Source organism: Pantherophis guttatus, chromosome 15 (assembly GCF_059756535.1).
Source record: "Pantherophis guttatus breed Tessera chromosome 15, ASM5975653v1, whole genome shotgun sequence".
NCBI classification, from domain to species: Eukaryota; Metazoa; Chordata; class Lepidosauria; order Squamata; family Colubridae; genus Pantherophis; species Pantherophis guttatus.
Genome location: NC_142077.1, coordinates 9,633,163 through 9,661,150, shown reverse-complemented (window position 1 = coordinate 9,661,150; position 27,988 = coordinate 9,633,163). Strand labels below are relative to the sequence as shown.

The 27,988-nt window shown below is 44.3% G+C and overlaps 1 protein-coding gene and 1 long non-coding RNA gene across 2 annotated transcripts in view; one reads left to right on the top strand and one right to left on the bottom strand.

The window, feature by feature from the left end:
- Positions 1-496: 496 nt before the first annotated feature.
- On the bottom strand, positions 497-27,017 carry LOC117656546 (protein-arginine deiminase type-1-like). Its single transcript, XM_060684504.2, has 16 exons — positions 26,469-27,017; positions 20,353-20,533; positions 19,387-19,459; positions 18,987-19,048; positions 18,609-18,726; positions 17,600-17,725; positions 16,419-16,597; positions 15,346-15,449; positions 14,989-15,112; positions 13,047-13,154; positions 12,544-12,695; positions 7,526-7,670; positions 5,206-5,299; positions 5,041-5,120; positions 3,504-3,629; positions 497-1,360 (listed from the first exon to the last, which is right to left on the bottom strand). Exons 1-16 carry the CDS (start codon positions 26,558-26,560, stop codon positions 1,127-1,129), a joined length of 1,998 nt encoding a protein of 665 aa, XP_060540487.2. The 5' UTR covers positions 26,561-27,017; the 3' UTR covers positions 497-1,126.
- Positions 1,847-27,988, top strand: part of LOC148111881 (uncharacterized) — a 28,271-nt gene continuing 2,129 nt past the window's right edge. The window contains exons 1-4 of the long non-coding RNA XR_015729957.1: positions 1,847-1,917; positions 5,258-5,329; positions 6,399-6,515; positions 14,548-14,812. This is a non-coding gene — a long non-coding RNA (uncharacterized LOC148111881). The remainder of the gene's footprint in view (positions 1,918-5,257; positions 5,330-6,398; positions 6,516-14,547; positions 14,813-27,988) is intronic.

Below are 27,988 nucleotides of genomic sequence, written 5' to 3'. Positions count from 1 at the left end.
GTTTCATTGGAAAAGCACCCGCTTCCCTCATTTCAAAGAAAAAACAGGATTAATCAGGCACATCGACACTTCCTCTTGTGTGGTGCCGATGAAAGTCACTGAGACTCATCAAGTTGCAAAGAGATCGGCTTGCACAACTGAGCCAGAGACATAATTTCATAATGCACATTTTTATTTTCAAGAATTTTGCATTCCTGGCTGAGATAACAATCCCATCTCAATCCAAACAATCAGGTTTTCCCATCCTTCTCTCTCTCTCTCTCTCTCTCTCTCTCTCTCTCTCTCTCTCTCTCTCTCTCTCTCTTTTCAGAGATCAGAGATTCTCATCTGATTTTTCCAGCTGATCCTTCATGGCTCTACTCCAGAGGTCTTCAAACTTGACAGCTTTAAGACTTGTGGACTTCAATTCCCAGAATTCTCCAGCCAGCAGCTGGCTGGAGAATTCTGGGAGTTGAAGTCCACAAGTCTTAAAGCTGCCAAGTTTGAAGACCTCTGCTCTACTCCTAACCTCTAAATCTATCTATGCTAGTAGTGGACAGGGAACCATTCCATTCCCACATGCAAATTGTGCTAAGTAATCAGACTTTGGGCTGGATTTGCATCTGTTTGGAACCCGAAGTTAGCAACTTGAAACCACAAACACTTGCAAGATTTTCAAATGCCTCTTTCCTACTTCAAATAAACTTTGGGAAGTGAATTTGGATCAGCCTTCATATAATGTATAAATATTTCTTGCTCCTTACAGAGAGGAGAGAGAGCAGTTCCTCCTTGTAGTTTTATCTAGCAGCTCCTGGTGATGGCTTTTGAATAATTCCCACTGAAAATGTAAATATATTTGGCTTTTCCAGGTAGTTTCTTCTCCTCTTGCTGGCTTCTCCAGAAACAGCATTTTTCCAGAAAGCCAGACAATTTTATCTAACCTGCTGTCTTGCATGGTTAGTCGTTACTGCCTTGTGTGTTTTCAAGAGACCCAAATTGAAACAAATTTCGGGAAGATGCTGAGAAATTATCTCTGGGAAAGGTTCTCCTTCTCCTTCCAACAATTTTCCACGCTGCTGCATCTCTTCAACCTCAGAGACAAAGGTGTTGAGAAAACGAAGCCTGAGATAATTTATGGGCAGTTTTTTCATGGAAGAATATTCCACCAATGAAAGGAAAAAGGTTCCCGCTGAACGTTGGTGCCACAATGGACTTCCCCCGACAAGACGTGGTAGGAGAAAAAGTCATCAATGAATGTGCAGGAGAGGCCCAGTGGCTCCAGGAGGGAGCGGACTTTCACTTCCAAACAACACTGGCCGTGGATGATGGGTCCATATGGCTTGGGAATGCCCAGGTGTTCCCCTAAGACGAGCATATTTACCTGCAGAGAACAAGACAAAGAATTGAGTTGGCTTCTCATCCATCTCTTTCTTCCAAGAATAACAGAGTTGGAAGGGACCTTGGAGGTCTTCTAGTCCAACCCTCTGCCTGCTCAGGCAGGAAACCATCTACAATTTCAGACAAATGATTGTCCAGTTTCTTCTTAAAAAGAAGAATGTGCACCTCTAATGGTGGTGCACTCACAACTTTTGGAGGCAAGCCGTTCCACTGATTAATTGTTCTCACTGTCATAAATTTCTCCTTAGTTCTAAGTTGCTTCTCTCCTTGATTAGTTTCCACCCGTTGCTTCTTGTCCTGCCCTCAGGTTCTTTGGAGAATAGTTTCACTCCCTCTTCTTTGTGGTAGCCCCTCAAATATTTTCATATTGAGTTTTTTCATTAAACTCAATACCCAATTCTTGCAATCATATCTTTGTATGTATTATCTACCAGTTCCCTAATTATTGCTCTTCTCCACACTCTTTCCAGAATCTCAACATCTTTTTTACATCGGGGCGACCAAAACTGGATGCAGTATTCCAAGTATGGTCCTACCAAGGTATTATAAAGCATATTAACACTTCACGTGATCTTGATTCTATTCCTCTGTTAATGCAGCCTCGGATTGTGTTGGCTTTTTTTGGCAGCTGCAGCGTACTGCTGGCTCATATTTAAGTGACTGTTACATCAACGCCCAAAACACCCCTTCATTCAATTTTGGAAGGACCTCCTTATGCCCAGAATTGAGTAAAATGATTCCCATCCCCATGTCTTTTTTCTCTGCTAAAGGGTTTAAAAGTCTAAGCTTTCCCTTTTTGAGTCAACAGGATTTAACCATTCTTCATGATTAGAAACTATTGCTTAGAATTATCAGTGCTGGTTGGTCATTGTCTCCATTGCTACCCTTCCACCCTTTAATTTTTTTAAAGAAAAGCTCCCTTTTGGCCACTACTCTTTTAATGGAAAGACATTGAATGCAATCTTTAAAAACTAAGATAAGAGAGGTGTACATTAACCATTGTACATAAGTGGTGAGGAGGTGGAGAGGGTTGGTAGTTTTAAATTTCTGGGCATTTATATCTCGAAGGACCTCTCATGGACTATGAATGTTAACATGCTTGTGAAGAAGGCACAGAAGAGGCTGTGCTTCCTGAGAATGCTCAGGAAGATAAATCTATCTCAGCATCTACTTCTGTCCTACTATCACAGCACCATTGAGAGTGTCCTGACATACGGCATTCTTGCATGGTATGGGAGCAGCTCTGTAGTGGACAAAAAAAAAGCTCTACAGAGAATCATTAAAACTGCCCAGAATATCATCGGGCTCCAGCTACCAGCCCTGGATGACATCTTCGGATCTCGCTGTTTGAGAAAGTTGCATAACATTCTCGGAGACTCTTCCCATCCTGCTTACAATCTTTTTGGACTGTTGCCTTCTGGCAGAAGATATAGAACAATTAAAACTCAGACCACACGTCTTCTGAATAGTTTTTATCCCAGAGCTATAATTGCACTCAACAATGAACTTAAGGGCCACCATCAGGGAGCTGTTGGACAGCATTACTTGGTCTGTTGTATGGATGTTTGGGTGGTTTAGGGGTGGGGAATTTGTGGTGGGTGGGGATTGTTATGTGTGTTGGACCTGGTCTTGGGTGTTAAGTGAATTTCGTTGTATGGGTATACTGTGTATACACATACAATGACAATAAAGTTATTATTATTATAAGAAAACTAGGAAATTTTCCAGTTTCTCCCTTTTGCTGATGGAAAGCATGGTAGATTGTCCAAAAGGAGTTTTTTTTAAAAAAGGAAACTGGACTTTTCTGTTTTTTTGTTTTTTTTTTGAAGACGTTTTGCTTCTCATCCAAGAAGCTTCTTCAACTCAGAGCTCAGAGCTGAAGAAGCTTCTTGGCTGAGAAGCGAAACGTCTTCAAAGAAAAACAGGAATGTCCAGTTGCCTCTTGAAAAAGCATCATTGGGACAAGCATGGCCTGGATGACTGAGAATCCTCCATAGATGTGGTAGATTATAAATCTCTGTTGTTCTCTCCCTTGAACCTTGGAATTGAAACCCAGCCTCAGCCCCGTGGGATGCTCAGAAGGGATGCTTGCTTTGGAAAGACCAATGGGAAGGAGGGTCTCTCACCATGTCTGGGAATAGGGCTGTTGCGGTGGAGCCTTCGAGAGTGAAGAGCTGGGGGATATCAATGATGTCTCGTTCGGTCAGTCCAAGTTCTCGCTTTAAAATACTCCGGTTCCAGTCAATACAACTCTGGGAAGAGGGACAGAAAGACAAGTGTGTGTGTGATGGGTTCCCATCAGGTTAAAGCAGGGGTCTCCAATCTTTAAGACTTGCGGACTTCCACTCCCAGAATTTTTTTTTAAACATTTTTATTGAATTACATAATATTACAATTCAACTAATATCGGTTAAGCAGTGTTCATACATATACATATATATAGGTTACTTACATGGTGTCTCTTAAGTCACTTATTCCTATTAATAGTTACACCATCTCCTTCTTTTATTTTATCCTCCATCCACTTGTACCACCCTTCCCACACTATATAGTATTCCGAATTTTCATCATCATTTAACTCATATGTTAATTTACTCATCTCAGCGCATTCAAATACTTTTCTAATTATGTGCTCCTCTGGTGGTAATCCCTTTTCTTTCCAGTATTGTGCATATATTATTCTGGCAGCCATAATAATATGTATAATTAGATAGGCTCTTTTTTTTTTTTCATATGTTCTTTTTAGTATTCCCAGGAGAAATGTTTCGGGCTCCAAATCAATGTTATCCTCAATTATTTCTTGTATCCATTTTCTAATTTTTTTCCAGTATTTCTTCGCTTCGGGGCATGTCCACCACATATGATAGAAGGTACCCTGATGATAGCCACATTTCCAACAATTTGGGCTTGCAGAGCCAGCAGAGGAATTCTGGGAGTTGAAGTCCACAAGTCTTAAAAGTTGCCAAGTTTGGGGACTCCTGTGTTAAAGCTTTAATTCATATTAAAGGTATCCTTTAATATGGCATCCTGTCCTTAAGGTACTTTATACAGAAAGAGTTGTGGGACATGTTATAGAAAGGGACACCTAGGCTTAAAATATACATGCAGTTGTTGATTCAAGGAGTGATTTCAATCTTTCTAAAACGAAACAATAGTCCTTTGCTCAGTTGGAGACACCAAGGAGGTAGTATCAACTATGTGGCATTTCAAAGGATAATAGACCACTTTTCCATCGGATGCAGGGTTTTCTAAACCAAAGGCAAAAAAGGACTTTTTTCTACTTGTTAGGAAATAAGAACCTGGGATTTGAAAACAGGCAGCTGGTAACTCCGTTACAATTATTTGATAGATGTCATCCTTAGATCCAAAAAGAGGATCTGACACCAGTCAAGGAAGGAAATTACTAAGAGTGGTCTAGACAAAATCTTAGAAGTTGGCTGTTGCAAACCAGCTTCTTAGGAAAGTCATACGCAAAGGAGCATCCTAAGATTCTGGGTTCATTTTCACACCTCTAAATCCTTGGTAAACAGTTTCTTAATGGTGGGGAATGAATTATGCAATGGAGAACTTCTGCCTTTTGCTGAGAATCAGTTTTTTTTTCTTTAATGTGGTGTGAATTTCCTACCTAATGTAGAAAATGTCACACTTTTGTTACTGTTTTACCTGAACATATTTGCTGTCTTGGCGCACATTTCTGTCCGTCAGGATCTCATCGACGGTAATTTTCCCCACTCTCCTTAGACCTGGAAAAAAATTAAAGATTTATACATGAGGATGGATGGTCTGGTTTCCCATGGAATCAGCTGGGAAGAATAACCTTAGACTCACCTTCAAACAGGGCAGCCTTCCCATAACCTTCTTTTTGCTTCTCTTCAAACAGCTTCAAGCAAGCGAGGGGACTGGCCAGAAGAAGCCGGAAACCCTGCGTGGAGACACACACGCACACAGGAGGGTAAGAATCTGAGTTAAATTTTATTCTCACAGTATAACCGGATGCGGGATGTTTACTGTGGTTTGTTTCAGTGGTGAAATTCAATTTTTTTTACTACCGCTTCTGTGGGCGTGGCTTGGTGGGCATGGTGTGGCTTGGTGGGCATGGCAGGGGAAGGATGCTGCAAAATCTTCATTCCCTCCCCATTCCTGGGGGAAGGATGCTGCAAAATCTCCATTCCCAGCCCACTCCAAGGGAAGGATATTGCAAAATCTCCATTCCCTCCCCACTCCAGGGGAAGGATATTGCAAAATCTCCATTCCCTCCCCACTCCAGGAGAAGGATGCTGCAAAATCTCCATTCCCACCCCACTCCAAGGGAAGGATATTGCAAAATCTCCATTCCCTCTCCACTCCAGGGGAAGGATATTGCAAAATCTCCATTCCCACCCCACTCCAGGGGAAGGATATTTGCAAAATCTCCATTCCCACCCTACTCCTGGGGGAAGCATACTGCAAAATCTCCATTCCCTCCCCACTCTGGGGCCAGCCAGAGGTGGCATTTGCCGGTTCTCCGAACTACTCAAAATTTCTGCTACCGGTTTTCCAGAACCTGTCAGAACCTGCTGGATTTCACCCCTGGTTTGCTTCCTGCGATGTCAGTTGAACTAACATGCTGGTTAGTTAGTTAGAATGACAATACAGGTACTCCTTGACTTACGACCGCAACGGAGACCAAATGTCCCGTCCCTAAGCGAGGCAGTTCTTAAGCTTGTTTTGCCTCATTTTACCACCTTTCTTGCCAGCGTGATTAAGTGGATCGTTGCCATTAGTATCACGGGTTGTGAAGTGAATCTGGCTTCCCCCATTGACTTTGCTGGCCAGAAGATTGCAAAAGGGAATTGTGTGACCGCAACCATCATAAGTATGAATCAGTTGCCAAGCGTCCGAATTTCAATCACGGGACCATGGGGATGCTGAAAATGGTCCTAAGTCGTTTTTTTCCCCAGCCCCTGTATAACTGAGCAGTGACTAAACTGTTGTAAATAGCAGATTACCTGCATAGACAGACCAATTCTATTATTTTACAGAGAAGGAAGATATTATAAAAGAAAAGTTCACACGGGGTTATGCAGATGGCTCAGAGAGCAACAGGTGATACCTGTCAGTGCTTCGACGCTGGCATAGAGAGCAGAGGAGAGAGAGAGGTAAACTCTGAACTTTTGCCTGCTAAATGCCTTTGAAGTCGGGTTGTCATGGAAATGAGGGTGGGGGGAGACATTCCTGGGAAATGATGAGGCAAGAAGTCTGAAGAATGACTTGGAAGATAGCCAATGAGAAGCAGAGATTTGGGGATCGGAAAGGGAGGGATTGGGGGGCAAAAGGTCAGTCTTATCAGCATCGAGTCATGATCCGGTGGCTGTGCTCAATTAAAGAAAAGATTTCCTTAAAGATTGGCAGTTTGAAAATTCATTTATTTTGAGATAGCATCGAAGTCTGACAATACCTTTGCAGCCAAATAAACTTTTGTAATCTATTAGCAATAGCACTTAGACTTATATACCGCTTCACAATACTTTACATCCCCCTCTAAGTGGCTTACAGAGTCAGCATCTATTGCCCCCCAACAATCTGGCTCCTCATTTACCGACCTTGGAAGGATGGAAGGCTGAGTCAACCTTGAGCCGCTTCAGGATCGAACCGCTGGCAGTCAGCGGAATTAGCCTGCAATACTGCATTTTAACCACTGCGCCACTACGGCTCATCTATGGCTATGCAGGTGAATGCAAGCTTAATTGGGAAAGGGAATTATACAACATAGAGTAATTGGCTTGGAAGGGACCTTGGAGGTCTTCTATGTAATCCAAGGGTCAGCAACCTTAAACACTCAAAGAGCCACAAAGGTCCTAACTGGAAGCCCCATTCAATTCTGGAGCCGACCGGAAGTCCAGTTCCCCCATCATAGTCTCCTCCTAGTGCAGCGTCCTTTTTCCTCTGCTGACCAGAAGTCCGGTTCCCCCACCATAGAGTCTCCTCCTAGCATGGCGTCCTTTTTCCTCTACCTGTCCTAACCGAAAGCCCTATCAATTGTGGAGCCGACCAGCAACAGGGAGCTGCAGCAGAGAGATGAAAGAGCCACATGCGGCTCCAGAGCCACACGGATTGCCGACCCCTGATGTAGTCCAACCCTCTGCCCAATTCCCACATCAATCCATACCTTCTTGCCTGGAGCCGGAACGAAGCTCAAGAATTCATCCACATGACCCACCGTCAGCCAGTCTGAATAAAGCTCTACAGGAGCTTGAACTTTCTGAGCGTAAAGAAAATCTCGGACAACTTTTGTCATTTTCCTGTTGCCGGATCTAAGCGTTGGATAAAGAGAGAAGCGTGAAATGCAGAAGCTCCAGAACAATTCTGATGTCCTACATGTCAAGAAGGATCTCTTGGGGATGTCTCTTTCGAGGTAAAGCTTATAGAAAAACTCCAGGTTTATGTCGCCTCTGGCTCTACATTATTGGTGGGGTAAATAGAAGATTTAGGTCTGGGCTTCCCAACCTTGGCCACCAAATGAGAAGAGAGAACTGATTGGAGAAGACCCTAACGTTTGGAATGATGGACTGCATCATTCTGAAAACGGCCTTCCCCACCCCACTGAAGGCCCTCCAGAGGCCTCTGGGGCGGTGGGGAAGGCCGTTTTAGCCCTCCCCAGGCTCCTAGAAAGGCTCTGGAGCCTGGGGAGAGTGAACAATGTGCCTTCCCCACCCCCAGCCCCCAAGGCCCTCTGGAGGCCGGAAGCAGCCTGTTTCCCTACTTCTGGTGGGCCCACTAGGCCCAAAAATCAGTGGGTGTTTCGCTGCGCACTGAAGACCCTGTTGTTCTGCCAGGCAGGGCTATCAACATAATAATTTTAAATTGGGGTATTTTAAATTTTTGGGGTTTTAAATCGGCCAAATCTATTTAATTATTTTAATTTTTAATCATTGTTGTGTCTTGTGTTTTTAAATTGGCTGTGCACCGCCCTGAGTCCTTCGGGAGAAGGGCGGTATAGAAATAAAAATAATAATAATAATAATAATAATAATAATAATAATAATAATAATAATAATAATAATAATAATAATAATAATAATAATTATTATTATTATTATTATTATTATTATTATTATTATTATTATTATTATTATTATTATTATTATTATTAAAACCCATCCCTGATGCAATTGACCAGCTATCTGCAAGGAATATAAATCTTTCCATTCCCCACTATCCTGTCAGAGCTGAAGAAGCTTCTTGGATGAGAAGCGAAATGTCTTCAAAGACATAGAAAGTCCAATGGCCTCCTGATCATTTTTCTCTGCAGCTGTTTTCAGTCTTTGGAACTCCCTGCCAAGGGAAGCCAGCTTTGCTCCCTCTCTTGCTATTTTCTCCATCGGCAGGACTAATTTTCATCACGGATGACTTTGGTGCTTCAACCGGTTTGGTGACTGCAATGAGCAGAGGGGTGATTAACTTGCCTTCCTACTGCTTTTCATTTACTTTTGCTGAGTGCGGTTGGTCGGCAGATGACATTCAGGAAATAAATCTCAGTTTCCTTGTAACCAAGGCATCTACAGCAGAAGTGGGTTTCAGCAGGTTCTGACCAGTTCTGGAGAACTGATAGCGGAAATTTTGAGTAATTCGGAGAACCGGTAGTAAAAATTCTGACTGGCCCTGCCCCCATCTAGTCTCTCCCTCCCAAGTCCCAGCTGATCAGGAGGAAATGGGGATTTTGCAGTAACCTTCCCCTGGATTGAGGTCAGAATAGAGATTTTACAGTGTCCTTCCCCTGGAATAGGGTGGGAATGGAGATTTTACAGTATCCTTCCCCTGCCACGCCCTCCAAGCCACACCCACAGAAGCAGTAGTAAAAATTTTTGAAACCCACCACTGATCTACAAACTTGGTGGTCCGAGGGCGTACAGGCTGAAGAGCCTGAGAAGAGAAGGACCCATAACCATTTATAATCTAGCTTTCTGTTGGTCAGCTGGTAAGTCATGTCCAACTTTTTGCCATCCCATGAACAACATAAATGTACATTTTTATAATAACATTTTCTTTCTCTCCCCCCCCACCTTTCCCCATTTATGATGATATGTGTGAATTTAGTAAAATGAAAAAGTAATTGAAAAGAAAGTAAAAACCGGGATTGCTCGAATACCACCTTGGAAAATACTAAATTGAAAATGAATACAACAATAGAGAGAGAATGGAGAGGGACAGAGGAGAGAAGAGAGGACGGAGAGAGAGGGAAAGAAGAAAGGGAAAAGGAGAGGAAGAAAGAGAGGGGAAACAAGAGTAGGAGAGAAGGTTAGAAGGGAGGAAGAAGGGAGATGTGGGGGAAAGGAAGGGGAAGGAGAGGAGGAGAAGCAGAGGAGGCAAGAAGAAAGTAGAAGAGTAGATGGAAGAAGGGAGGGAAAGGAAAGGGAAGGAAAGGGAGAAGAAGGATTGTTGTAAAACAAGGGAGATGAAATGGTAGAAGAGCAACCCCAAATATCATTAAATTGTTTAGGATGAAGATTGTGTCAGTATGAAAGTTAAAAGAAAATATGTATGTTAGATAAGAAATTGTACATTTAAGATATGTTTATGAGAAAAACAAAATAAAAAACTTTTTCAAAAAAAAAATAGCAAAAAAACCCCCCAGCATGCCAGGCCTCCCTGTCCTTCACTTTCACCCCATTCACGTTTGTTGTGTCAATGACTCTATCTAACCATCTCATCAAGACCCTACTGTTCCGACAGGCGGGGCTGTCAAATTGAATGATTTTAAATTGGGTTTTAATTTTGGGTTTTAAAATTCGGCCAAAACTATTTAATGATTTTAATTAATTTTAACTAGGATATTGTATATTTGTATATTTGTATTTTAATTCTGGCTGTACACCGCCTCTCTTCGGGAGAATGGGCGGTATATAAATAAAATTATTATTATTGTTGTTGTTATTATTATTATTATTATTATTATTATTATTATTATTATTATTATTTAATTTTTAGTGAGATTCACAGCCTTTGAGGCTGGTTAATAGCTCAGCAGCTCGAGTCCTAACCAAGGACCTAGGAACTGTTAAGGTATCGTCGGAGGATGTAAGCTGTTCCGAGTAAGGTGGTTTTTTGTAGAGTCAAAATGTTCAAGTCCGGCAAATTTAGAATTTCTAAATAGCGGGGTAGCCCTTTGGGTATTGCTCCAAGGGCTCCGATTACAATCGGGACAACACACGATTTCTTTTTCCACAATCGCTCAACTTCAATTTGCAAGTCCCGATACTTTGTGAGTTTTTCTTGCTGCTTATCTTCAATCCGTGCATCACCAGGTATTGCAATGTCAATGAACCATACTTTTTTTTTTCTTTTCAACTATTGTTATGTCAGGTGTGTTGTGGACCAAGTGCCTGTCAGTCTGAATCCTAAAGTCCCATGAGATCTTTGAGTTTCTCAAGATATTATTATTATTATTATTATTATTATTATTATTATTATTATTATTATTATTATTATTATTATTATTATTATTATTATCTGCTGCCCTCCCCTTCTCCTTTTGCCTTCCATCTTTCCCAACCTCAGGGTTTCTTCCAAAGAATCCTTCTTCTCATTTGGGGGCCAAAGTATTTGAGCTTCAGCCTCCGTATCTGTCCTTCCAAAGGACAGTCAGTGTAGATTTCCATTAGGATCCACATTGATCGGATCTCCTTGCAGCCCAAGAGATTCTCAAAAGTCTTCTCCAGCAGTGCATAGCCTGGCTACCTGGCTGCAGGTTTTTTGGTGGCCAATTGTGATGTTGGCTCCTTCAAGTGGTATAAACTCCTTGGTTGTATAAAACAACCGAGGCGTAGAATCAAAATCATGTGAAGTATTAGTACCGCTTTATCAATCCTTAGTAAGGCCACACCTGGAATACCGCATCCAGTTTTGGTCACCAACATTACAAAAAAGTTGTTGAGACTCTGGAAAAAGTGCAGAGAAGAGCAACTAAGGTGATCAAAGGCCTGGAGGCTAAAACATATGAAGAACGGTTGCAGGAATTGGGTACGGCCAGTCTGAAGAAAAGAAGGACTAGGAGGGGACATGATTGCAGTATTCCAATATTTGAGGGGCTGCCACAAAGAGGAGGGGGGTCAACTTATTTTCCAAAGCACCAGAAGGCAAGACATGAAACAATGAATGGAAACTAATCAAGGAGAGAAGCAACCTAAAACTAAGGAGACATTTCCTAACAGTGAGGACAATTAACCAGTGGAACAGCTTGCCACCAGAAGTTCTGGGTGCTTCAGCACTGGGGATTTTTAAGAAGAGACTTGACAGCCACTTATCTGACATTGTATAGGGCAGTGATATTGTGTGCCAAAAGCGGGGGGAGCAGGGGGGTCACACGCGCGCGTGCCCACACCCATAATTATATACACCCCACCTCCCGCGCATGCGCTCCCGCCACTTTTGACACGCGATGGCTCAGTGGGCCCAGGAGGCCCGTTTTTTGCTCTCCCCAGGCTCCAGAGCCTCTCTAGGAGCCTCTCCATTTCTGGCCTCTGGAGGGCCTCCGGGGGGGGGAGGCCATTTTTGCCCTCCCCAGGCTCCTAGAGAGGCTCAGGACCATGAGGAGAGCAAAAAAGGGGCGTTCCGGTCCCACCAGAAGTTGGCAAACAAGCAGTTTTCGGCCTCCAGAGGGCCTCTGGGGTGGTTGGGAAGGCCATTTTCGCCCTCCCCAGGCTCCTAAAGAGACCCTGGAGCCTGGGGAGAGCAAAAACAGCCCTTCCCCACCCTCCAGAGGCAGGAAACGGTCTGTTTCCCTACTTCTGGTGGGCCCAGAAGGCCCGAAAATCAGCTGGCTGGAGCACGCATGAGCACCAGAGCTGAGTTTGCATACCCACTGATATGGCTCCACGTGACATCTGTGGCACGTGTGCCATAGGTTCGCCGTCACAGGTATAGGGCCTCCTGCTTGAGCACGGGTTTGGACTGGGGTGGATTCTACTTACCTTTACTACCGGTTTGCAATGGGGCCGTGCGCATTTTGATGACGTCGGGGTCGGTGGGTGGAGCCTTCAGCCGGTTTTACTACCGGTTCTATAGAACCGGTGTGAACCAGGGGCAACCCAATACTGGTTTGGAGTAGAAGAAATCCAAAGTCCCTTTCCAGCTCTATCCTAAAGTGTTAAGGAGTGATGGAAAACACTGGTCTCATGATTTCCTTACCCAGGAAAGCTGCTGCCTATGAGGATCCTCCCCAATGAGTAGTTTTTTCCCTTGACCGAGACAGGTGGGCTGACGTCCAGGTTACCAAAAGAATCCAGACTGGACACTCTCCCGTTTTTGGGTTCCCGAGTGACGTACCCAAAATCAGGGCCCTTGACGGCAATAAAGACAAAGACGATAAGAGCATTGTAAAAGCCTTGAAATGATTATTCTTTTTTCCCCCCAAGAAAACAAACAAACAAACAAACAAATAAATAAGAGACCCACTGAAGAATCTTTTATCTCTTAGAAGCTGAAGTATGTCATTTGTGTCGCAAAGTTTCATGAAGGACTTTTCCGTGTTTTTGGTGAAACAGGATAACTTAGTGCGGTTCAGATTCCTTCTGAAAAGCTGTTGCGGTTCCTCAGGAAAAGGAAAAATGGCCCTGTTCCTTCTCTATTGTTCTAAGGAGGGGAGAATCTGATCTCTCTTGGCCGAGAAAGGGTGGGAGAAGTTGACTTACCAAAATCTTCTTGAAAGGAAATTCCTTCAGGCCCCGATTCCTGGGAGAATCGAAGACGACAGGGAAGGATTGATGAGGAGCCTCTACATAACCAAACTCCATCTCATCCTGTTAGGGAAAGAATGACAGAATAACAGAGTTGGAAGGGATCCTGGAGATCTTCTAGTCCAGCTCCCTGTTCTGACCTAGGCTTCCTGAGTCAGGAAAACACACGAGTAGTCTAGTCCCAAAAACCTCTTTTATTGCAACAGCTGTGAATTCTGTTCATTCATAGATGAGTTCCAAAGAGTTGTGAAGAGTCCTTCAGGATAAGGCTAATCATCACCCACCTTTATCTCCCTTGACACGCTGCCAAAGACCTAATTGGCAAAGCCAAACGGGGTCCAGAATCAAACAAAGCTTCAGACTTTAAACTGAACAGAATTAACAACGTTGCTTCCTGCAAAGGCCCACGTGCCTTTGCTCCTCTTTTAAGTCTTATGGGAGAGGCCAATCATCTCCAAGCCCTACTCCTGAGTCGTCCCTTTTGTTTTAGCTGTTCTTGCCTACTGGCAGCTCTGCGCATGTGCATACTGGGAACTGGCTCCCCCTGTTTCTCTGCCTCGTTGAGGTCCGACTCTGGAGGCTCCGGAGGCAGCACGTACCTCCCAAATGGCCCTTTCTTTGCCTCCGACACAGAGCCCTCGTCCGAGTCTTCCCCAGACTCCAGGACTGGCCCATGGTCCTCCCCAGCCTCCTCACTGTCTGACTCTGCTGCGAGCTCCACAGGCTGCTGGAGGACCACAACACTCCCTGATCAAGCAGGAGACTCTATACCATTCTGGACAAATGCCTTTCCAGTCTCTTCTTTAAGAAAACCGACAGCTTCTGGAGCCACGCCATTCTAGTGATCATTTAATTCATTTTCATTGATTAATTGCTGAAAAGTTTTGGTCAAGGGGAATTCAGTCTGCATTTCCTGCGTTGGATAAGGAGAGCACATCTTTCTCCTTCTGTCCTGGCCACTTTTTACAGAGGCACAATTGAGAGCATTTTAACAAACTGCGCATCACTGTTTGGTTTGGTGGCAGCAGAGCCTCAGATAGAAAGTCCATATAGAGAGTGGTGAGGACAGCTGAGAAGATTATAGGATGCTTGCTTCCCATTATTCAGGATATTGCTTATAAGCGTGATGTGCTTAGAGCTCAAATCATTGTTAGAGACCCCACACACCCACTTTACGGTCTGTTCCTGTTGCTCCGCTCTGGCAGGAGCTTTCGAAGTATTTCTAGCAGGACTACCTGATTCTGTAACGGCTTTATTCCCTATGTCATCCATCTGGTAAACTCTCAAGGTTCGTTTTTCTCGCCATGTACATAATTAAATCATGAGCCTCGAGCCAAGCTTCAAAAGAAATCCAGTTATTTATTGGGAGCTTCATGTCCGCAGGTTCCAAGTGAAGCCAACTCTCACCCCATGTAATTTATGACCAGGCTTGACCCTGTTTCCCCCTTCCCCCCAGGTGTGTCATCAGTCACGTTCGCCAACGAAGCAATTTCGTGGGTTGTAGAGATCGCACCCCTCCGGCCACTGTGGGTTAACCCGGGAGACAGCCTTGACAGAGATATGTCTGGAATGTGCTTTTGTTTTTGGCTGCTGTGCTGTTTCGCCGTGGCTTCAAGTTCGTTTCCCCTTGCCTATGGCAACTCGAAAGCAGGCCAGGGATGCCTTGTGAGTTGATATTTACATCCGAACAAGACTGTGTTGTTTCTCTGTGTCATATGCAGGTAAGTGCATCATTTTGTATTTATTTCTTTATTTTGTCATGTTTATGTAGTGTATATTGGAGGTAGTAACCCTTTGAGAGTTGTATGCAAAGAAATTTCATTTTAATATATGCTGATTAATCTACATTCAAAGTGACAATAAAGTTAGTGTAAGTTTGGGTCCCAAATTTGTGTACCTGAATCCAGCGGTCTCCCCGGTTTTCAACTTCTGGGCAAATGGTTAATTTGCAGTTGGCTTTCCTTGCTAGAAGTTTTATCGCCTCCAGGAATTTTCCGTTGGCGTTTATACCCTTCTCGATGCTAAATGACAAAGAAGATGGCAATAGGAATTGCAACTGAGAAAGTTAGATGATCAAGGAATGTTCCCTTAATTTAGGAGGCCTCTTTCATAACTGCCCAGTTAAATTCCTGTCCTGTCCTGAGGAATTAATTCTCGTTGGAGATGCATTTCCGAAAATCTAAATTTAGGGTTATTTTGGTTAATGAGTCTTGTTACGTCCAGGAAGGGAATCTTGCTGGTGTTTCATGGCTACCTGCAGACGAAGATCTCCAGGGGCCTTTGGGTGTTGGGGGTCATGAGCCAAGGAGCCACGTGGAAAATCACTGTATCCGTGAAAACAGGAGTGGCTGGTGAGGTCTGGAAAGAGAGGGAAGAAAATGTACCAAATTAGGACCAGCACCTTTCAACTCTAACTTGGATCTAACTGTTCCTCTGCCTCGCTGAGGTCCGACTCTGGAGGCTCTGGAGGCAGTACGTACCTCCCAGATGGCCCGTTCTCTACCTCGACGCAGAGCCCTCGTCTGAGCCTTCCCCAGACTCCAGGACTGGCCCATGTTCCTCCCAAGCCTCCTCACTGTCTGACTCTGCCAGCTCCACAGGCTGCTGGCGGACCACAACAATCTCTCACTAACCTGAGTCTCAGCCTTTTTGAACCAGACATATCAACAGTTATATCCAAAGAAAACATCTGGGTGTTATGTTTGCCCCTCTGAACAGCTCTGGATCTCCCCTGCATTGCCTGCGGCTTCAAAGGAACTATTTCCTGTTTTGACTCATTGTTCTTTCCCAGGTTTATTAGCTCCCTCAGAGTGACAGCTGTCAAACTGATATAGTTGTGACCAATACAGGATGCCGTGTTTTACAATGAAGACAGGAAAGCAGCAGAGGGATAAAGGCAGTGGTGAAATCCAACTTTTTTTACTACCAGTTCTGTGGGCGTGACTTGGTGGGCGTGATGTGGCTTGGTGGGCATGGCTTGGGCATGGCAGGGGAAGGATACTGCAAAATCCCCATTCCCTCCCCACTCCTGGGGGAAGGATATTGCAAAATTTCCATTCCCACCTCACTCCTGGGGGAAGGGTATTGCAAAATTTCCATTCCCACCTCACTCTGGGGCCAGCCAGATGTGGTATTTGCCGGTTCTCCGAACTACTCAAAATTTCCACTACCGGTTCTCCAGAACCTGTCAGAACCTGCTGGATTTCAGCCCTAAATAAAAGCTAGGGAGAACCCATCTCACACCCAAAACACTGAGAATGAAACGAAAGACGAAAAATAACAGGCTATATATGGATCACGGATTACAATAAAGAATGAATATGTTACCGAGCTAGTCTGCTCCAGCAAAGTGGCGTTTAAGGACACGAGGCCATTGAAGTCTCCGTCTGGGAATGCGAGCCCCTCCACGTAAAACGTATGCTGTCCTCTTCCATCTGTAGGTTGCACCGTGTAGGACAGCTTGTCTGACCCCAATATGTTCTCGTAGTGGGAGACGGAAGTGTTTTCTGTTGAGGGAACAGCATCATATCCAGAGAGGTTTCCATCCAATGATAAAGAAGCCAACAGGAGTAAATAATAATAAGCCACGGAACCAATGCCTCTCATCCAATTTGCAATAGAGAGAAACTCTCAGAATGGAGATAGTTTCTGGATCTACTGCAAATGCAGATGGTGGCATCTCCTTTGAGGCTGAAAACAAAGCCCATTTTGGTCTGGTTGATTTCTAGAAAGGAGAGTACCTGAAAGACATAGGCTACAGAGAAAAAGCAGTGCTTGAAATATCCTACAAGCTGCATGGACATTTAATCGAATTGTCTACTTTATATAGAGGCTTCTCCAACCAGATGCTACAAAGCAGGGATGAAATCTACTTACCTTCCCTACTGGCTCGCTTCACTCATGTATGTGTGTGTGTGTCACATGCGATTTTGGACCCTCTGCACATGCGCAAAGCCTGTGCATGCGCAAAGGGTCAAAAACAACATCCGGGTGTGTGGGCAGAGCCTTGCGCTGCTGCCGCTACTGGTTCTCTGAACCATGCACCGCCTCTGCTATCGGTTCGCCCGAACTGGTGCGAACCGATAGCATTTCACCCCTGCTACAAAGCCTCCACACAATTCCCAGGAAGCATGTTGCAAGCTCTTCCATTGTGTAGAAGACCGAGAAAATGACTCTGAAGGACAGGAGGAGAAGCAGCTACCAAGGCAAAGGTCCCATAAGAGTGGTGTGTGATCCTGTTCCAAGAAACTCATCAGAGAAAATCTTTCAAGACAGATCCCTCCTTAGATCAAAAATGAGGTAGGAGAAGCCCATCCAGACCTGCAAGGTTCTGCCATTTCAACTAAAGATCAAGAGTGATCAAGAGGAGTTCTGATCTCGTTGGCTTTGATCTCTTCGTCTGGTCCACCTTGTTGGGCTGACCCATGGGAAAAGCAACGCGATGATATATTAACCCATAAGCACTGGAAGACTCCACCAAGCCAGGGAGCAAGGACCTAGCTCCTTACCAGCCGCGTGGAAAACTCTCACTTTTGCAGCATCAAACATGGAGATGTGAAGGATCAGTTTGTGGTTGTCAAAGATCCCTGCGGGGCTGTTGATATTGAGAATCATAAGGGACAAGTCCTGAAGATCTGGAAAAGAGAAGAGACAAGGGTTTGGTACGGAGACAGTAGGCCATCAGCAACGTCATCTTGGAGGTCCCACCAAGTGGAGTCTTGAGTTGTGAAGAACTCGCTCTTGGATTGCTTGTGTAGGATGGAAAATAAGCTGATCTTTCTGAAGAGAGATCTTAGCATTATGGGATGCCCAAGAACCTTATTTGGTCATCCCAGGACCTTCCTTATTATCCCAAGAAAGGTGCAAAATTGATCCATTTGATTTCTACCTTGCTGATTTCACTATGTATTTCTCACTTCCGCACAGCTTTGATCCTACGTTAAGCAGGGGTTTTCTGGATGCTGCTTTGGATCTTGTCCTCGTCAGAAGAGATTGAATTGATTCCACCCTGAACTCATCCAAGCTTCCTTGGCAGAACAAGCTCCCTCTTCTGTCACCCTCAGGCAGTAGAGCCAGGAGGAGAGTGACAGCCGTTGGCCCTCCTTTTCTCTTGGGGTTGGCTCACCTCTTACCAACCACCTGCCCTACCCAGATGTCATTGCTTCTTCAAACATTTATTATTCCCCCCATTCTCCTAAGGGCCTCAAGTGAATGACACTCCATAAATATTGTTGGATTAAACAAGACAAGGTCACAAAGATGATCCTTTTAAAATGTCAAACAGCAATAACAAAATAAAATAATAGACAGTATTTGGGGTGGAGGTTTTTTTTTTAGCCACAAAGTCCTGAATCCAAAAAGTGAAATCTTCAGCTGGCCCCAAAACACAAAGAGCGTTGACATCAAGAGTGGCCTTCAGGAGAAGTTGACTCAAAGCATGGGGTCCCACCATGAAGAAGGCTCCAGATGTCTCGTGATTCAATTCTTTCATTGTTATATGGATGCCTGAACACCTACCTGCCTGGGATCGCACATAAGGATAGGTGTGATCCATGTTTCCATAGCTTGGACCATCTCGGTCACAGTTCACCAGCAATACCGCACCTTCTCCGTCTGGGCCCCAGGTCCATTTGGTCTGTGGGGGAGAAGAAGAAGAAGAAAGAAGTAAAGGATTTCACCATGTCAAGGAGGACTTGAGTGCACCCAACGTGACTTCCAACATCTCTTTCAGCTTTAATGCGAAGAGATTGTCCATGTTTCAGAATGTCTCTATTGACCTCCCTTCCCCAACATGACTTTTTGAAAGAACAGTTCCATAGCTCTGGAAGAAGAATCCTTCAGTCTACATGACCAATGGAGACTTGTCCAGAAATAGATCCTTGCATCCAACTTTACCTTGTTGGTGGCGTAGTTCTGGACAGTTCCAGTTCGGCCAGTATCGGCATCCAGGGAAAGGGCTAAGAGAGGGACAGAGTTAAAACATTATCTTTCTTCTGCCTTTGTGCTTTCACTTCTCATGTCCAGGACTCTAAAAGAGCTTGAAAACAAGTTTATCCTCCATGTTACCTGGTGTGAGCAAAACTATAATTCCTATCCTTGTTGGCCACGGCGTCCTACCTACTCTACCCTTCGCACAGAATTGCTGAGAAACTTTGCAAGGCTAACCCAAAATAAAGCCGGAATCCACAATATCCCTTGCAGGATGGAGAAATTTTTGAGAGGTGTGCCACCTCCTGCTCCGGGGGCCTTAAGAACATAGGAGAAAGTGCAGGTTGCGGGTTAAGCTGGTACTTACCTACACATGTGATGTACACCCAAGCTTCGGCAATCGGCGTGCTCCCGGTTCGATCATAATAGGACACTCTGATCTACAAAGAGAACAAATGGCGAACTCACTTGCTGAGCTGTCAGACAGGTTAATATGTCAGTTTCCCTCCTGTTGAGACTCGACCTGTTTGAGCCCATATTCTGTCATGCACCAGGAAAATACAGATGGCTGGACAGAGAAGTGAACGCAAAGAAGTTCCTAACTTAAGCTTTACACCTCAAGAAGGGCTTACTTATGAGAAGGACCTTGCTCAGGGCCCCTCTCTTCTGAAGACTCCTCTCTGCTAACCTGGCCCAAAGACCCTTGGGATGCTATTCCCCACCATCTCAGTGGAGCATCAATGCAAGGTCAGCATTGTTCTGAACCACGAAGCAGACGCCTTGTCCCAACAAAAAAACCCTTTATTTCATTGACAGTGAATTCCTCTCCAGCAAATCTTTCCTCTCCCACAGTCTTAAGATAGTTCACAATGACCAATCTTTATCAGGCTTGGAGAGTGGCCAGGCCGATATCTTTCAGACGCCTACGATACTTGGCAAGAATGCAGTAACGAACTAATTGTCTCCTGCAAACTCCATTCCCCTTTCGCTCCTCTTTTATTCCCTCTGGGAGGGGCCATTCATCGTCCACCTGTGGCCTTACTCCTGAGTCGACCCTTGTTCTTTAGCTGTTCCCTTCGTCTGGCAACTCTGCCCATGCGCACACTGGGAACAGGCTCCAGCTGTTCATCTGCCTCACTGATGTCCGACTCTGAAGGCAGCTGATAACTGACATATGGCCCTGGCCCCCTCTCTGCCTCTGACGCAGAGCCTTCATCAGAGCCTTCCCCAGACTCCAGGACTGGCCCATGTTCCTCCCCAACCTCCTCACTATCCGAATCTGCCACCAGATCTGCTGGCTGCTGGCAGGCCACAACAAAGATATCCCCCTCACCTTGTTGTCGTTGACCGCACTGCTAACCGCCTTCAGAGACACGATGACCTCGGTGTCTGCGTCAAGAGGCCACCTCTTCGAACCTTCAGGCTTGGGAAGGTGTTTGGGGTCATAGGTCACGTAGACCTGGAGCCCGCCTGTGCCACGGGCTTCAAAAGACGTGGTCCCCCTGGGCCTGGAGCTAAGGTCAAACCAAACAACACAGGTATGTGTGGAATTACTCTACAGTACTTGTTTTTTTAAGAACTGATCTAGAGACGGGGCCTTATCTGCACTGCAAACATCGATGGCCAACTTTGGGGTTTGACTCAGTGTGTGTGCAGTTTCTGAATTTGTGGCCAGGAAGAAGACTTGCAAAACCAAGAAGGAAATCCCTACTTTTGGGGTGAATTTAAGCCCGAAGGCTACAGCTACTCCAGGTTTGGGTTTGAAGTAGAGGTCGGTTTCAGCAGGTTCTGACCAGTTCTGGAGAACCGGTAGCGGAAATTTTGAGTAGTTTGGAGAACCGGTAAATACCACCTCTGACTGGCCCCGCCCCCATCAATTCTCTGCCTCCCGAGTCCTAGCTGATCTGGTGGAAATGGGGATTTTGCAGTAACCTTCCCCTGGAATGGAGAGGGAATGGAGATTTTACAGTATCCTTCCCCTGCCACGCCCACCAAGCCACACCCACAGAAGCGGTAGTAAAAGTTTTTGAAGCCCATCACTGGTTTGGAGCATGTGCAAAGAAAAAAAATAAAGAGAAATGAGTGAGAGGGGAATATTATAGGTAGTCCTTGACAGTTCAGTTAGTGACCATTCAAAGTTACAACCGCACTGAGAAATGCGACTTATGACCATGTTTCACACTTACGACCTTTGCAACATCCCCATGGTCACGTGATCGAAATTCAGATGCTTGGCTCGTATTTATGACGGTCGCAATGTCCCAGGGTCACGTCATCCCCTTCTGCGACCTTCTGACAAGCAAAGCCGATGGGGAAGCCCAGATTCACTTAACAACCGGGTTACTAACTTACTTATCAACTGCAGGGATTCACTTAACAACTGTGGTAAGAAAGGTCATAAAATGGGACTTAACAAATATCTCACTTAACAACAGAAATTTGGGGTGCCTTTGTGGTCGTGAGCTATTTCTGCTGACCGCCAGCTGCCACAGTTTGGCAGTTCGATCCTGACCGGCTCAAGGTTGACTCAGCCTTCCAATCCTTCCGAGGTCAGTAAAATGAGGACCCAGATTGTTGGGGGCAAGAGGCTGACTCTGTAAACTGCTTAGAGTGGGCTGTAAAAGCACTGTGAAGTGGTCTATAAGAGCTATTGCTATCTTCCTTCCTTCCTTCCTTCCTTCCTTCCTTCCTTCCTTCCTTCCTTCCTTCCTTCCTTCCTTCCTTCCTCTCTCTCTTCCTTTCTTCCTTCCTTTCTTCCCTTCCCTTCCCTTCCCTTCCTTCCCAGTGGTTAGAATGCAGTATTGCAGGCTGACTCTGCCCACTGCCAGGAGTTCGATCCTGACTGACCGGCTCAAGGTTGACTCAGCCTTCCAATCCTTCCGAGTTCAGTAAAATGAGGACCCAGATTGTTGGGGGCAAGTGGCTGACTCTGTAAAACTGCTTAGAGAGGGCTGCAAAGCACTATGAAGTGGTATACATGTCTAAGTGCTATTCCTATTAAGAACGGTGGAGCAGTGGTGAAATTCCAATTTTTTACTACTGGTTCTATGGTCGTGGCTTGTTGTGGGTGTCAGGGGAAGGATACTGCAAAATCTCCATTCCCTCCCCACTTCTGGAGGAAGGATATTGCAAAATCTCCATTCCCCCCTCCCCACTTTGGGACCAGCCCGAGGTGGCATTTGCCGGTTCTCCAGACTGCTCGAAATTTCCGCTACCGGTTCTCCAGAACCTGTCAGATTTCACCCCTACTGTGGGGGCAAAGCAGTGGTGCGTTGCCCCCAGTTCGCAGCGGTTCTATAGAACCGGTAGTAAAACTGGCAGGAGGCTCCGCCCACCGACCCTGATGTCATCAAAATGTGCGTGTGTGCGTGTGCGAGCGTTGCGAACCGGTAGTAAAGGTAAGTAGAACCCACCCCTGGGGCAAAGTGGTTAGAATGCGGCATTGCAGGTTAATTCTTCCAACTGCCAGCAGTTTGATCCTAACTCCCATCTTTTAAATTTTTTAAATTTTTTAAATTTTTTAATTTGTGATTTTATAAATTGGGTGTTTTAATCTGTGTTTCGGCCGAAATATTTAATAATTTTAAGGGACTTTTTTTATATTTGGATTATCTGTATTTTATCTTGGCTGTTCACCGCCCTGAGTCCTTCAGGAGTAGGGCAGTATAGAAATTTGATTAATAAATAAATAAATAATAAATAAATAAACCAGCTGAAAGTTGACTCAGCCTTCCATCCTTCCGAGGTGGGTAAAATGAGGACCCAGATTGTTGGGGGAAATAGGCTGACTCTGTAAACCGCTTAGACAGGGCTATAAAGCATCATGAAGCGGTGTCTAAGTGCTATTGCTATAGGGTAGAAAAGGGAAAAAATTACGTAGGAAAGAAGGAGGAAGAAAAGGAGAGAGGGAAAGGCTCTCTTCTCTTTCTTTTCTTCTCTCTCTTCAATGTCTTGCAGCGACTTGTTAAGAGATATATTATTCTGTCAGTACACACAATTACACTCAAAAGGGGAGAGTCCATGGCTGTAAATCTTCCCACAAACTCTTCTATCGCCATCTCCTCTTGTAACTGCCTTCCACAAGATTTACAAGCTGTTGTAGCACAGCTATGGACCAACAGCTCCGCTGCGAGAATTTATACCAATGCTGCTTTCCATTTACATGAAAAGAGGCTCTGATTTTTTCCTCCGTCGTCCACGGAAGGCATGGATTAAAATGCTCCTTAAAAGTTGATCCCGCCATGCAAAATTAAATACCCTCTGCAAACTTTTTTAACCCACTCTCAGCACACTCCCGCGTACACCAAGGAGAGAAAGGGCAAGAAATCAATAAAAGCAGAAAGGGTGGCCTGTTTAATGGTAAAGATTAAACGTATGTGCTAATCGTTCCCAACTCTAGGGGGCGGTGCTCATCTCCGTTCCAAAGCCGAAGAGCCAGCGCTGTCCGAAGACGTCTCCGTGATCATGTGGCCAGCATGACTCAACGCCAAAGGCGCACGGAACGCTGTTACCTTCCCACCAAAGGCAGTCCCTATTTTTCTACTTGCATTTTTTACGTGCTTTTGAACTGCTAGGTTGACAGAAGTAACGGGAGCTCACCCCATTACGCGGCACTCGGGATTTGAACCGCTGAACTGCTGACCTTTCGATCGACAAGCTCAGCAGCTTAGCCACTGAGCTACCGCGTCCCTTCTGTTTAACTGACCTGATCATAAAAAGAATTCCTGCACACCCTTGGTGTTTGACAGGAAGAAGAAAAGTTTTGGATGCAGCCACGAAAGTAACCAAGAATTTTGGGTAACCTTTAGAGATGGACAGTTTGAATGATGAATTTGTTTTGACGGGATCTTCTGCGATCCAGAAACGGTTGAGTAAAAAAATTGTGGCATCAAAAGCAGCCCTTTTGCTTATTTATTCCACATTCCAGGATTTTTTTTTACTGCTGAATCCTGTGGTTTTCCTCTCTGAGCCTGCACACATTCCAAATTACTCACCAAGGTGACCCAGTATTACTCAGTGGGATTGTTGTTTTTTTATCCTTTTTCAAAATAATGCATGGACATGTTTTTCTGTCCTACCTGTATGGTTGAACAACAATTGCGTACTCTTAGAAGGAAATGCAGATGGAACACAGTGGCTCAGTGGCTAAGATGTTGAGCTTGTCGATCGAAAGGTTGGCAGTTCAGCAGTTCGAATCCCTGGGGCCGCGTAATGGGGTGAGCTCCCGTTCCTTGTCCCAGCTTCTGCCAACCTAGCAGTTCGAAAGCATGTAAAAAATGCAAGTAGAAAAATAGGGACCACCTTTGGTGAACAGCGTTTCCTGCGCCTCTGGTGTTGAGTCATGCCGGCCACAGGACCACGGAGATGTCTTCGGACAGCGCTGGCTCTTCGGCTTTGAAACGGAGATGAGCACTGTCCCCTAGAGCCGGGAACGACTAGCACATATGTGCGAGGGGAACCTTTACCTTTACTTTAGAAGGAATTGCAGTGGACCCCCAAAAATATAATTACACCCACATTTTAAACAATGCCTCCTCACTTGAGCCATGGTTTCTTAAATCACAATATAAAATGCACCGCCATGCTGAAATAAACGGTGGAAAATGTCATCAGCAAGAAAAGCTCCATTTTTTGGAGCAGATTGACTTTTGTTGACTCAGAAATGTGTGTGTCACATTTAAAAGGTTTTTTTTAATGCCAAAATTGTGCATGTGGCACAACAGGGTTTCTTATCCCTCTCACACTGAAAAGTGCAAGCTGAAAAGCAAGAGAAGAAAACATCCAGAAATCTTTCAATTTTTTTTTAGGAACGTGTTTTCAGCGGTGCATGTGAAATCCCTCGGAGTTGTAAAACATAGTTCCCTATCAACTTTTTCGTTTTCCTTTGCACAATTTGGTTCTCTGCACATTTTTTCTGCAAAAAAAATAATAATAAAATAAATCGCATCTGGGCGTGACAGGGAACAGAAATAGCACCTTGCTCCCAGGGGTGTGCACCACTCACATCTGCATTTCAGGTTTTTGCACGCCTAGTATGTTTAGCGCAGGGGTCTGCAACCTTAAACACTCAAAGAGCCATTTGGACCCGTTTCCCACAGAAAAGAAAACACCGGGAGCCACAAAACCCTTCCCGTGCCTGACTATTTCTTGAGCGGCCACAAAACTAGCATATGTAGTTGAAGTAACTATTCTGTTTTCTTCTGAAACTTTTCTTTTCTTGGATTTATCCATGGTTGGCCTACCGGGGGTTGAAAAGCTCATAAATCGCGTACCGGCAGGTGTCGCACATTGGCGGGTTGTGACGCATATTTTGAGTGACGGAGCCGCAGCAGAGGAATGAAAGAGCCACATGTGGCTCCAGAGCCACAGGTTGCTGACCCGTGGTTTAGCAATTCTGATACCCCATCCTTGAAGATTCAAGGGAAAGTTTTATTTTTCCTCCGACTTGCTGGGTTGTATTTTGTCATCTTCTTAATTGTAAAGCCCTCTCTTTCAATCTCTCTCTCTGTTATCGTAATATGATTTGATCTGAAGCCCAAATCTTGTCATTGGGATTCCAAATGAGGATGGTAGAAAAAGATTCTTCATTTTGAAGGATTGCAGTGTTACCCGTTTCTTCTTTGCCTTTATGAAAGACTGGGGGGGGGGGAGAAAAAGGCATTTTGCTCCTCTTATCAAGAAAACAAAATAGATAATATTCATCAGCTCCCCCAGAGCTAGGCTGATCTGGAAGGAAACTTGAGATAGAAGCCAATTTGCTTTTTTGCAACCTCAGGAGACCGAAAAACAAGCGATAATCAAATTCTGCAGAACTAAAGCTGAGATAGCTTTTGTTTTCTTTCCATTCTCTCTTTTTTAAGATAGCTTTGGGTTTTTTTAGAAGAAAAAACTATAACACACTTGGATTAGCTTTATTTTTCATTATTAATAGCTCCTGGGGAAATTCAGGAGGCTAACAAAGAGTCAATGATTTCTTTATTTCCTGACTGATCCTTGAGAGGGTTTGCATTCCCTCATTTCTGGCAATGCATTGTTCTCGGTCGTTTTCTCGGTCGTGAATTCTAAACTACCGTTTGGGAAGACTATTTATTCGACTCTAATTTTTAAAAAACTTTAAATAGCATTTATATTAATCTGTCCTGCATTTTACTCCCCCGTATATCATCTCTTGTCCTCCTGGGCCTCCTTAGGTGATCTGCCACAAGAGGTTGGATCAGTAACGGAGTACTGTCACCTGTACTAGGGATTCGAACCGCCGAACTGCCGAACTTTCTGATCGACAAGTTCAGTGTCTTAGCCACAGAGCTCACCTAGTCCAGGTGTGGAAGTGGAAGGAGAAAGAGGAACTTGCGAAGGCATCGCCCAAGCTGAGATTGGAAGACCACCAGGCCCCACGAGGTCTTCTTTCTGCACCCAACACAAACTCTCTTGAAGAATCGCGGGACTTACCTCTTGATGTCTAAGGAAATCTCCGTCCCCAGCACACAAACCGCGTAGCTTGGCTGCTTGGTGGACACGTGAACTACCCTCTGCTTGTTCATCGTGGCTTTCTGCCAAACCAGACCTTCAGATCTGAAGAACTCAAGATATATTACGTGGTCAAACCAGCATGGTTAGCTCAGGAGATAGAAGACTGTCCTTGTTCTGCTTGTCTGATGTCCTAATGGGCAGCTGCTTCCTCTTCTTCTTCTTCTTCTTCTTCTTCTTCTTCTTCTTCTTCTTCTTCTTCTTCTTCTTCTTCTTCTTCTTCTTCTTCTTCTTCTTCTTCTTCTTCTTCTTCTTCCTCTTCTTCTTCCTCTTCCTCTTCCTCTTCTTCTTCTTCTTCTTCTTTTCTCCTCCAGCTTTTATAGACTGTTCTGGGGGAGGAACGAGGAGGAGGAGGTGGAGGTGGAGGAACGATGGTGTGAAATTCAGCCTAAGTCTCCATCAAGGCTGAGGACCAGGCAATGTTGGATCATCAGGGAGGTCCTACTTAAACTGAAAAGAGCAGGTGTGAGAAATGCTATAATTTAGTTATTCCAGTGTGTTTTGAGCAGGTTACTCAGAAAGACATCAGGTTCTGTGTTTGGTTGGCAAGGAGAAATAGCTCAGCCAGGAATGCTTCATTCCCCGAGTACTGTACAAATAAATAATTTCCTCTTTCATCGCTATTATTTTTAATTCTTTTAAAGAGGTGACTTCTAAATCACTGTGCAGAGGTTTTTCCATGCTTTTTCCAGAGTTTTGCTTGGCTGACTTCCTGCAGTTGACAAGAACCCTTGGCCAAAAAAAAAAAAAAAAAAAAAAAAAAATGAAATTAAGGAAACGCACGTAGGAAAACCCAAACAATATTTTCAAGTGGATCCTGCACCATTTTTCTAAGTTTTGTGGCAATGTCTTTTTTTTTAAAAAAAATAATGTTTATTAAATTTCCAAAGATTAAAATACACAGTACAAAAAGAAACATAATACACAAAAAAATAAAGCAAGAAAAAAACACACACAACCCCCCCCCCCCGCAAAATATAAACAACCAAAAACAAGCATATCAAAATTTCAATACTAATAACAACTTTTCTGCATCGGTATCTCTAATCTATTTAGCCTCTTTACACAAATTCTACTTCTAAATATCTCTATCTTAAACTTACATCTTTATTTAAATTATCTTGATTTCTATTTTACAATTCGATCTCATAACAAAAACATCCCTTAAATTTTATGTTTTAGTCTCCAGCCAGGACATTTATTCCATATTAAATAGTACTCGGTGTCCTCCCTCTCCTTCATTTCCATAGATAATCTGTCCATCTCTGCACATTCGTATATTTCTTTTATTATGATTTGATCTGGAGAGGTGTCTGGTTGTTTCCAATTTTGTGCTATCACAATTCTACTTGCCGTTAGTATGTGTAATCTGATATATTGTATACTTTTCTGCATTTTCCCTTCCAGAATACTCAGGAGAAACAGTTCCGGCTTTCTTACTA

Bases quoted from the DNA above. Each gene is read 5' to 3' on its own strand.
- LOC117656546 (XM_060684504.2), bottom strand. From the start codon at position 26,560: ATGAACAAGCAGAGGGTAGTTCACGTGTCCACCAAGCAGCCAAGCTAC. The intron at 15,450-16,418 runs GTAACATATTCA...CTCTCTTTCCAG, and splicing joins TGCTGGAGCAGACTAGCTCG to ACCTCACCAGCCACTCCTGT. The intron at 15,113-15,345 runs GTAGCCATGAAA...TTTGTCATTTAG, and splicing joins CTGGAGATCTTCGTCTGCAG to CATCGAGAAGGGTATAAACG.